The following is an 11,845-nucleotide window of genomic DNA, read 5'->3' as shown; positions in this document are numbered from 1 at the left end:
GGTCTCCTCACTGACACTCACATTCAGGGAGTCTGGATCAGTTCCATGCTGCTTGTCCAGCTACAATTGTTTTTGAGCTTGCTTCCTAGTCCATTCTTAAATTATATTGTTAGTGAGGCTAAGTACCAACTAGTGGAAATTTAGTATGAGAATTTGGTCTTTCGATTATGGAGCCTGAGACAGTGCAGGATCAATGTGGACTGCAGAATGGAGAACTGAGAAAATGTAGTTCAGCCTGAGAAAAGATGAGTGAAAGTAGGGTGTTGCTGTGGACCTTGGCATCAACAGGTGGGAGAATCAGGTATGAAACTGATGTCTTGGCTCAAAAAAAAAAAAAAAAAAAAAAAACGAGTATTTATTTCTGCCTTTTTCTTCTATGCAGTCCTCAATGCATTGACTGAGGCCCACCGATTCAAGTGCTAATATCTTCTACTCTCACATGCATGGTCAGTATGTGTAAGAGACACACAGATTCCTTCCCAGTTATTTGGGCATCTATTGGTCTGGTAAACTAGACATTGACTCTGCTTGCTTCTATCACATCTGCCCTTTTCTCCTCCTCCTCCTTCTCCTCCTCCTCCTCCTCCTCCTCCTCCTCCTCCTCCTCCTCCTCCTCCTCCTCCTCTTCTTCTTCTTCTTCTTCTTCTTCTTCTTCTTCTTCTTCTTCTTTAGTTACTTTATTCTTTGGAGACTGTTAAGCATGGCTCTATTTTCTTATTCAAGGTGATTTCAACTATTGTCTAAATGGCTTTGGGTAAAATTTGTTGACTTCTATAGGAGGCCTTACCCCTTATGAATGGAGGAGGAGGAGTGGGTGGGGAGGGGTACAAGAGAGGTGGGGGGAGGGAATTAGTGAAGAGGAGGTAGGAGAAACTGTGATTGGTATGTAAAATAAATAAATATGAGTTTTAATGGGCTTTAAATGACAGTCTTCACTGTTGTGAAAGGGCATATGTAATACTCACTACCACAAACTGACTCACCTATATCATAATTATAGTACTAACAGATATCTTGCCCAAATGTATGTTTGCTTCTATAGACTCCAATGCTAATCTGCAGGGGAGCCTTTGAAGTCATGAACTTCACAGGAGTGTGATTTTTCAATAAGGCCCCCAGTTATGCTATCTCTGAGATATCTGTTGTCTGTGCCTGATCTCCTGAGAATAAATTCTAGAAACTGGAATAATCCACAAAATAGAAATCAGAACTTTTTGCACCATGGCCTCAGTGTTTTGTACTTTCTGGGAATGATCCCTTTAGGCTTACCTAAAATTGTGTATTTTGTCAAGGTGGAGGGGGCCTTATTAACATGTGAGCAAGAAGAAGGTAGGTTCCTTTTAGACAGTTTTGGAAGCCCATCAGCACTGACCCCAGTGTGTTTCTTTTATTTTAAAACAATGGGGCTGAGAAAATGAGGTATGAGTTGCCGTGTGCTTGAGACAAGATACAGTTGTTGAAAGTGTCTCAGTAGTAAACAGAATTCCTGTGAGATTACAGTTGACTTTGCTCAGCCTTGTGGGTCAGAAAGGAATGTCTGTAGAGACACTCTCCAAAGATAGCCTCTCTCCCCTGCGCCAACACTTTCAGGAAGGAGAGACGTGTAGCCCTCTACAGTTGTAGAATTTCCCCATTCCCGAGTCCCTTACCTAGCTCCTATAAAGGGTAGAAGCCTGCTGTTTTCCTTGGCAGATCCCTCAGTTTCCCTGGGTACAGAGGCTGCCTCTCACTGTGCAGATTAATAAACACACTCCTGTCTCTTTCCTACCTTCTGTCTCTTTGTGCTGCTTCAGAAATCCCAGTTATCAATAAAAGAGGGAAGCAGGATTCTTCACACACATCTAAACTCTCTGACATTTGTTTCTGACTTTGTCCTTTTCACCTTTGTAATGAAGAAAGTCCTGAGTTCTGCCTCATGCATCTTAGGAAATCATAAGATATTTTTTGATGAAAATTTAGATGATTTTTCCCCTTTAAGGAGAAATCCAAGTTCATTCATATATAACAAATATAAGTTCATTTTATACAATTTAATGGAGATTCTAACCATCATATCTCTGTCTTGGGATAACACTGTACTATAGCTTCTGGTATATAGGGGCAGACAATGTTACTTTATTTAAATAACTTTTTTCATTTATTTTACATACCAACCACAGATTTCCCTCCCTTCTCTCCTTCCCATTTCCCCTGTTTCTCCCCATCTACTCTGCTCCCCATCCACTCCTCCTTAATCTTCATTCAGAAATGGGCAGGCCTCCCATGGGTTTCAACAAAGCATGGAACACAAAGATAAGGGAGGCAGGACCTATGTAATCCAGAATGGGAACAGGTTCCCAAAAGCCAGCTAAGTGCCAGGGACAGGTCCTGATCTCACTGCTAGGAGCCTTACAAAGAGACCAAGCTACACAACTGTCACATACTAGCAGAGGTCCTTGGTCGGTCATGGGGGCAGGGGGGATTTTGCCAAACTTTTCTACAAGTTTGCCTCACTATCAGTCCTTGTGTTAATATCTGCATTAGGCTCATTTTGATGTACTACAGGTTTCACTTTGCATGGTGAGCTTTTGAACAAGTCACAGCTTTTCCTAGGGCCCCTTTCACTTCCTTGTTTCTAATGGTATAAATAAAGGGGTTAAGAAGGGGTGTAAGGATAGTATTTAGCACAGACACCACCTTATTAATCTTAAAGGAGGAGTGTGCTGTGGGTCTCAGGTACATGAACAAGACAGCTCCATAGAGCAGAGAGACAACTGTCAGGTGAGAAGCACAGGTAGAAAAAGCCTTTTGGCGGCCAGTGGCTGAAGGAATCCGTAGGATGGTGGATAAGATGTAGATATAAGAAATGATGGTGAAGAGGAGTGATCCTGGGATCACAAGGATGGTTGCCAGGAGACCCAGTAGTTCCAAAATGCTGGTGTCCGCACAGGCAGCTTTCAGGATGGGACCCACATCACAGTAGAAATGGTTGATGACATTGTTACCACAGAATGGCAACTGGACGAGCAGCATTGTCTGACAAAAGACAATGGTGAAGCCTGCTAGCCAGGAGCTAAGGGCCAGCTGCATGCAGAGATTGCTGGTCATAATGGTGGGGTAACGGAGGGGCTTACAGATGGCCAAGTAGCGGTCAAATGACATAGTGCCCAGAATTAAGAACTCAGTGGTACCCAGGAAGAAGTGGAAGAAAGCCTGTAGCAGGCAGCAGGCAGTGCAGATGACCGTTTTTGATACCACAAAGGTTTCCAGCAGTTTGGGGATGACGGTGGTGGTATACCAGATCTCTAGGAAGGCTAAGTTGCAGAGGAAGAAGTACATTGGAGTTTGAAGCCTGGGCTCTACCCAGACAATGAAAATAATGAGTCCATTGCCTGAAAGTGTTAATATGTAGATGAGAAAGATCACTATGAAGAGAAGTGCTTGGAGGCCTTGAATGCCTGGGAAACCTAGGAGGATGAACTCTGTGATTGCAGTACCATTTCTCATGTCCTTCGATCTCCTGGGAAGGCAGCAAGGATGGAGTTCTCAGAATCATTAATAATAATAATAATTTAGTGGGGTGTTTACCTCTATAGCTTACATTTTAGATGCATCTTTTATGAAGAACAGAAAATTGGGTTTTTAAGATAGTTTGCTATTTACTGCTATTCATTCACTAATTTATTTATTTATTCAGTGGTGCTGGTAATGTAATCCAGAACTTTGTGCATGCTAAGCAAACCCTCTGCCACTGAGCCACAGTTCCCTACAATTGAGCCAAGGAGCTTTAGAATAACAATCTAAAGATTGTATCTATGTTCCTTCAGGACATAGCTGTATTTCAGGTCCCTCCTCCTCCATTTATACACACCTAATAGGCATGACTTCCTTATTGATTGATGATTTGGCTGGTCCTTTGAGCACCTAAACCAACTTTAAATTCTTAAATTCCATTTAGTCATGTGTGAGCACATGTGCATGCATGTCACAGGGCAGAGGTTAGATGACAATTTGTGGGAATGATTTTCTTCCTTCCCTGTGCGGATACTGCAGATTGAACTCAGGCCATTAGGCTTGGTGAAGCACCTCTACTTGCTAAGCCACCTATCATGCTCCAAACCAGCTTTTAATAGAATTTAAATGTAAATATTAAGTAAACTTGAAAATAGTAATTTTTTACCTTTATATGTTTATGAAAATGATATATATTAGCTTATGTCAATAAACCATATAATAACTTAGTGAATAGTGCATAACAACTGAGTTCATGAGGAATTAATTCTTATACCCATATTACATTCTGAAAAATTTTTTTTTTTATTGTGCTGAGGTTTGAACCCAGGGTTTGGTATATGTTAGACAAGTGTTCTACCCCTGTTGTTGAGTACAGATTGAGTGAAGGAAGCCCATGTTATGTGTGTTTATAAAAGCAACTAAAACCATTGCTATTATATAGGTGGGTGGGATACAAATCAGAGAAGATGCCTTAAATTTTTTCTAAATTTATCTATTTATGTATGTTGAAAAGTGGGAAATAGATTGAGACACAGTCCCTTAGCCTTGGCTAACTCAGATTTCACTACTTTGTCCAGGCTGGCCTTGCATATCCTCTTGCCTCTGTTTCCTGAGTATCTGTGATTATGTGCCATATTCTTGGCTTTAGGACAGATTTTTGTTAATGAGTCCACATTCTAATTAAGGTCCTTTCTTTTAAGGAGACTAAATAAAATGTTACAAACCAAGTAAAAAAGATTATTGAGGAAGTAGGAAAGTGTCTAAATGAAAATCTTTAGGGCCAGTTACTTGCTATATGGAAACTCACAATGCATGCATAGTAGATAAGGAACTGTAGACATTAACATGAGAGAAGTGAAAAGGTAAGTAATTGCTAATGGTATCAAACTGAAAACCCAGGGAAAGCACCTTCTTTTGTGACTAATTATCTTCCATTGATAAATAAAGCATTCCCATTTGCATGTGCAAATTCATAGACAATGTTTTTTCCTTTGACTCTACTAAGTTCACTAGGAAACAGTAAAGAGGCAGACAGCCTGTGTTAATGAGAGTATTCTTCCTTATAATTCTCCTTTGCAATGTGTAAGATAAATTCCTGTGAGATGAATTGTACAGTTTCAAAGCACACCAAAAACAGCATGGAGGAGAAGCTTTTGCTTCTTTGTTGTATTGCTTAATTTTTCCCTAATATGAGTGAACACTAAGAGGTTAAGTGTTCATCTCCTTTCTAGACAAAGGCCAGGTCATTGTAATATCGAAAGCTCCCATACTTTCCATGAAATGGTAAGAAGAGGGAGGAATTTTCAAATGTGCATTAACAGTCAATCCAACCAGCCACCTGCATGGGCTTTTTAAAATCTAAGATAGACACGGAATTGCCTTCATTTCCTACACAGAGGGGAGTGGCAGCCTCTCCTGCTTAATACAAAATGTCCTAGTGCTAAACATTTGGAGAATTACATGGATGAATTCCACAAGTACTTGCCGAAAGCTTATGTTTCAAGTCCTGTGGGTCACTCAGGGGCTTGTCACTTAATCAGGATACACAAATACCCTGAATGGTAGTCCCAACATGATCCAGTGAGTGAAATGTCACAGTTGTGTCACACACAGGTTTCTTTGGGGATACTCAGAAACAACCCTTTGTTACAGACACATGAGCATGGAGTAGAGGTTTCCCAAAGGAAAAGAAACCTAACCTGAGTTAAGTAGAAGAGTGTTGGGAGGGGGCAAAGATCCAAAGCTTGTGAACTACAACTGGAACAATGAACCCCTCCATGGTGGAGCTGGGAGTCAGGCTTTTCCAGAAGACAGTTGTGAGGATTTTGTAGGGGAGGGTCTTGAATCTTGCTCACATAGAAAGATGCATGTGTAGGTAGTGTGATGTCAGCCTTCAACCCTAACACATGCAAGTGGAGGTAAGTGTTATGGAGTAAGCCTATAGGTGATACCTATGTGAGTTCAAAGCAACACTACAGTATCTAGGTAATCATACAGGGTGCAAACAAGAAAGGGCCATTTCCAAATAGATAGAACTAGAAAAAAATCATTTTGAGTGAGGTAACCCAGACTCAGAAAGATAAACACTGTGCCCTCACTTATTTGTGAATATTTCCGATGTTAAGCAAAGGATAACCAGGCTACAATTCACATCACCAGAGAAGCTAGATAACAAGGAGGACACTAAGATGGACACATGGATCACTGGGAATGGGAAATAGATGAGATCTCCTGGGTAAACTGTAGGTGGAGAGGGGACAAATAGAGGGGAGGGGTATGGGAAAATGAAGGATCAGGATGGTTGAGTTTGGTGAAGGAAGGAGAAAGAGACTAATGAAAGACAGGGTCATTAGTGGCCATTATGGGGTTAGGGAGAAACCTGGTGCCAGGTAAACACCCAGGAATTCAAAAGGATGACCCGATCTAAGATCCCTAGCAATTGTGGAGAAGGTGCCTAAACTGGTCTTCTCCTATAATCAGATTGGTAACTACTATAATTGCCATCATAGAACCTTTAGCCAGCAACTGATAGAAGCAGATGCAGAGACCCACAGCCAAGCACTGGGCCAAACTCCAGGAGTCCAGTTAAAGGGAGGGAGGAATCATTATATGATCAAGGGGGGGGGGTCAAGATCATGATGGGGAAACCCACAGAGACAGCTGACCTGAGGTTGTGGGGGCTCATGGACTCCAGACTGACAGCTAGTGAGCATGCATGGGACTGACCCCGTGCATGTGTGTAACAGTTGCATAGCTTGGTCTGTTTGTGGGGCCCCTAGAAGTGGGACCAAGACCTATCCCTGATCCATGAGCTGGCTTTTTGGGATTTATTCCCTATAGTGGGACGCCTTGCTCAGTCTTGATTCAGTGGGGAGAAGGTTGGTCCTTCCTCAACTTGATATGTATACTTTGTTGCTTTCCATGAGAGGCCTTGCCCCATCTGAATAGAGACAGAGGAGGAGTGGATGGGGGGTAGGGGGAGGAGAAGGGAGGAGAAGGAGGGGAAACTGTGGTTTGTTTGTAATAAATTAAAAAATTAATAAAAAACAGAAAAGGCAATTTCTTCCTTCCTTTTGTAAAGGCTATGGGTTGGCACAGGAATAATGAAGATCTTGGAATGGCAACAGAAAAGACACTAATGGAAGGACAGTGCCTGCTGAGACGAGTGGTCCTTAGCAGGAGTGGCAGGCGCAGCAGTGCCCAATGGAAACGATGCTAATAGAGGCATCAGGATATATAGGTCTTGGCTCCCCAGATTGCTGCGCAGGCAAGGTTTGGAGCATCCTGTGAACCGTGCTAGTTCTGAAGGAAATTGGATGTCTCATAGACACAAGGAACAACAACACTCAGACAAAAAAAAAAAAAAAAAAAGCAGCCTTGGAAAGCTAAGTCTTCAGACTTAAAACACTGGATCTATGTGCTTCTCAAAATCCACCCCTCTATTCTCTAGCAATTTTAATTCTCCATTAGAAATATTGTGATGTGCAGAGTCAAATGGCACTCCTCTACCTTTCCTAAGACCAATGAATTAGCTCCTTATTCTCCACGCTGTCTCCTTCGTTGTACTTCATGCTGGTTTTTTGAGTCCATATCTTCATTCTTAAGTCTGTGTATAAGTACAGCCCCTAAGTGGGCTCCCTTTCTCCTGATTCTCCTACTCTTTCTTACTCACAGCTCAAACTGTAGTAAGGCTGATCATCCGCAAGCTTCTTAGCGTAACATCCAAGGCCTTTGATGACCTTGCCTTAACCGTTTTTCCAGCCTCACCTGCCATTTATCTTTTCCCACTCTATGTTCCACACTAAATCACTTATATTCAAAGTCTGGCAAATCATTGCCATGTTTCAATAAATAAATTCTCTTGTAACACAGCCAGATTCACTTGTCTACGTCTGTGCTACAATGACAACTTAAGCAGTTGCAACAGGGATCAAACAGGTTTCCAGTGTGCCTAAAGCATTACCCATCTGTCCCTTAGCAGATGCTTTTCTCACCCTGCTCTAGTTTCCTGAGAGAGCCATCCTTCCCTTTGCTTTCCATTTATTGCACAGGGGGCTTGCATTGGTTTAATGCCCTTCCCCAGCATTTTCATTGTGTGCTAAGTCCTACTAGACTTCTAGATGTCAGCTTAGGAGCCCCCCTCCATGGAAAGTTTCCCTCAACTTCTTACATCTAGGCAATTTTAGAAGCTGCATCCACATCCTTCCAACAAGCCCTTGCCATATCTGTATCTGAACACTAATAGAATTGTATTATCTTTCTGGCTTTATCTGTAGATGCTACTAATCTCTCAACAGTATCTGTAGGACCTATGCACTGAACTGAGTGTGAAACACTCTTGAATGGTATTTCCTAAAAAATTGCTTAAATTCATAGCTTCTTGGCAGTATGTCACAATTATCTACAAGTTTAGACTGTAGACTGATACACATGCATTTGTATGTGATATTCACTTGTATTTTAAACATCTGCCGTATGTCATAACAGGAACAATGTGCTATATAATCTATTTTCAGGTTTGCTGTTACTCCTGGCTTCTCCTTATTCAGGCTTTGCTGCATGTAAATCTCCCTGTTCTATCTTTCCCCAAACAGGAAATGCTGTTTCTGTGTTGTGTTTTCGTTCCAAGCATTTCCAGATTGCTCCAGTACACATATCTTTCTCAACTCATTTAATGCTGACTGTCTTGTTATTGCTTTCTAGGCTCTGTTGTTGCAATAAGGCACCTTGCCCTTTTAAATTTTTTCATAGCCTTAGAAGAAGAAGAAAAAGAAAGTGTTAATAGATTTGTTTTCTTTTCTAGATAGGAGCTGAAGTTTAAAAGTGTTTTTATAAAACAAATTCAAGTTTTCAAGAATTTTGTCATGGAGTAAGTTTGAAGATTCTTAAAATGATAGAGCCTTAAAGCAATGCCACTATGTGGTATACATTCCACAAGGGGAAACTAACAAGAGTCACTACTTGAGACTGTTACTAAGGTTGACTTACTAAGGTTGACCTTCAATAAACAACAGTTGCTATTCCACTCGAGGACTCAGCATTCTGGTAAGATGCAGAAAATAAATGTCACTTGCACTAAATGAGGTTGAGGACATTTTTATGATTTTTCTGTATGAGACTGAAAGTCATTTGCTAGACTCTACTTGAAGATATCCATGCATCAAAACTAACTGTATATCTTCATTCCAGAGAAAAATCAAAATTTTATCCAAAACATTTCCTCTTTGTAGCCAAGAGATACTCACAGCACTGAGGATGCTCAAGGGAGCAGTTCTGGTCCAGAAGTGTGTCTCTGCTCACGGTTCTACTGAGAGAAAAGGGATCTTGTTAGAAAGACAGTATAATTTCAATAGAAAATGTTTCTTCTACTTCCTGTAAAGGAAAGTGAACCCCATTTTAGAATGGAAAGCAAGTGCTTTTCTGAATCGTTGAACTTTCTTCATAAATAGCACAAGAAATGAGAAAATCCTCAGTGTTTAGAAGAATTGCACTGAGTGTGAATAATGGATCACTTCATGCCAGACCAAGTTTTCTTCTCTGAAAATAATGATTTGTCAGTGTGGTACTTTCCTAGTTTCCTCTGAGACATCAGTCCCCATGGATGAGCTTCAGATAGTCCTGGGAGAAAAGGAAGTTCTCACTAAAACTTTATTCATGAGTTAAACTCAAGAACTCTAGAGTTTTCTGAATCCTAATTGGTATCCATCATCCTTGTATTCTTAAGGTAATTAATCTACACCCGAGAACTCACACTGTTACTTAGCAAATGTTCAGTTTCTCAGTTTCACTAAGATTGGAAATCAGTGGTATATGACTGGTTAAGTGAGGAACTCCATGTGAATCATGGGTAGGGAAATTTTTTTGGGATATGGCAACTGGTCAAGTACACAGAAATTTGAGAGGAACCAAGTTATATTTGATTTTTGTATGAGCTATCTCAAAGTGATGAATGAAAAGGCAGAGACTGACATCTTCATGCTATGTAGAAAGCTGGTAGAGGGAACGTAAATAACTCATCATTGGAGAAAGCTTCTGAGAAATAGGAAAATTGATTTGCAATTATAAATTGCTCCCATCTCTATCAAGAAGCTGTCTCCAGCTGACATCTGCTTGCAAAGAATCTATTAGTTTTCTCCATTGGAATCTCACTGGGTATATTAACCACACTTTAGGGTAGGCTCCATGCCTAGCAGTAGATGCCCAACACCATATGAACTCAATAGTATTTCTATAGACTTTTTATCTCATCTTTCTTTGCTTGGTCATTTTTTTGTCTTACTAGTCTTTCCTTGAACGTTATAGTTTCCCATTTTGTGTTTTATGAGTTTTGCTTTTGTTCATCTGTCTCTCTCTGTGTGTTTTATCTTTCTTTCCTTTTAGTCTGCTTTGTTTTGTTTGCTTGATTATAGAGAAGAGAGAGAGAGAGAGAGAGAGAGAGAGAGAGAGAGAGAGAGAGAGAGAGAGAACTCTGGAAAGGGGAACCATGATCAGAATTTTGCATGTGCACAATGAGATATCTTGGGGGATGGGAGCTGAGTTTAAATACAATACTTCACTTATGTTTCAGATATACTTTTATATGGATAGGCTGAAAGTAACTTGGGGTAGTATTTTCAGTGTTCATGCATTTTTATTAATTATTTTTTCATGTATTTTATATTCCAAATGGTTTCCTCCCCCTCATCTCCTCCTATCCTCCTCTTACCTCTCCTCTGCCTCTCCCCACTCCTCCTCTGTTTCTGTTCAGAAAGGGGAAGGCCTCCCACGGGTGTCAACAAAGCATGGCATGTCAAGGTGAAATGGAACTAAGATTCTTCCTTTGTATTAAGGCTAGTCAGTATGAGGAGTAGATTCCCAAAAGCCAGCTCAAGCATTAGGGACAGACCCTGATTCCATTGCTAGAAGTTCTATAAATAGACCAAGCTACACAACTGTCACACATATGTAGAGGGCCTAGGTCAGTCACATGCAGGCTCCCTCGCTATTTGTCCAGTCTGTGAGTTCCTATGAGCCCAGGTTTGTGGTGGTATATTGTTTATGATCTAATAAAGCTATTGAGGACCAAAATGCAAAGTCTGCCACACTAGTTAGCTATAGAAACTGGGTGGTGCTTTAATCCCTTTAATCCCTTTAATCCCTTTAATCCCAGGACTCAGGAGACAAAGGCAGTTGGATCTCTGTGAGTTCAAGGCCATCCAGGGCTACAGAAGAGTGAAACAGTCTAAAAGAGAATTATAGCACAAGCTTTAATCCCAGCCCTAGAGGTATGTAAAAGACAGGAGCCCAGTGTCTCAGGTGCCATTCTGAGAATTAGTCTCCCACCATGCTGAGAAGAGGCAGCAGTCGAGGCTTGATGAAATTTTAGCTGGAGTCATCCTTGTGGATTCCTGGGAGTTTCCCTGGCACCAGATTTCTCCCTAACTCTGAAATGCCCTTCCCTATCAAGGGATCTCTTTCATTACTCTCCATGTCTGTCCTACCCCAACCGATCCCTCATGTTTACATGCCCCTACCCCAGTATTCCCAGGAGATCTCTTCTATTTCCCCTTCTCAGGGAAATCCATGCATCCCTCTTTGGGCCCTCCAAATTTCATGATGTCATTATTTTTTACAGCTGAGTAGTACTCCATTGTGTAAATATACCACATTTTCTTTATCCTTTCTTCAGCTGAGGGACATCTAGGTTGTTTTTAGGTTCTGGCTCTTATGAATAATGCTGCTATGAACATAGGTGAGCAAGTGTCTTTGTGGTATTATTATTGAGCATCCTTTGGATATATGCCCAAGATTGGTATAGCTGGATCTTAAAGTAGATTGATTCACAATTTTCTGAGAAACCACCATATTGATT

General features: G+C 41.0%; 1 protein-coding gene across 1 annotated transcript; it reads right to left on the bottom strand.

The window, feature by feature from the left end:
* Positions 1–2,547: 2,547 nt before the first annotated feature.
* LOC100760226 (olfactory receptor 6X1) lies at positions 2,548–3,486 on the bottom strand. Its single transcript, XM_027412307.1, has one exon. It carries the CDS (start codon positions 3,484–3,486, stop codon positions 2,548–2,550), a length of 939 nt encoding a protein of 312 aa, XP_027268108.1.
* Between the last annotated feature and the right edge of the window lie 8,359 nt (positions 3,487–11,845).

This window comes from Cricetulus griseus, chromosome 4, assembly GCF_003668045.3.
Source record: "Cricetulus griseus strain 17A/GY chromosome 4, alternate assembly CriGri-PICRH-1.0, whole genome shotgun sequence".
NCBI classification, from domain to species: domain Eukaryota; kingdom Metazoa; phylum Chordata; class Mammalia; order Rodentia; family Cricetidae; genus Cricetulus; species Cricetulus griseus.
The sequence above is the reverse complement of the archived record's forward strand: the minus strand, read 5'-3'. Positions and strand labels throughout refer to the sequence as shown.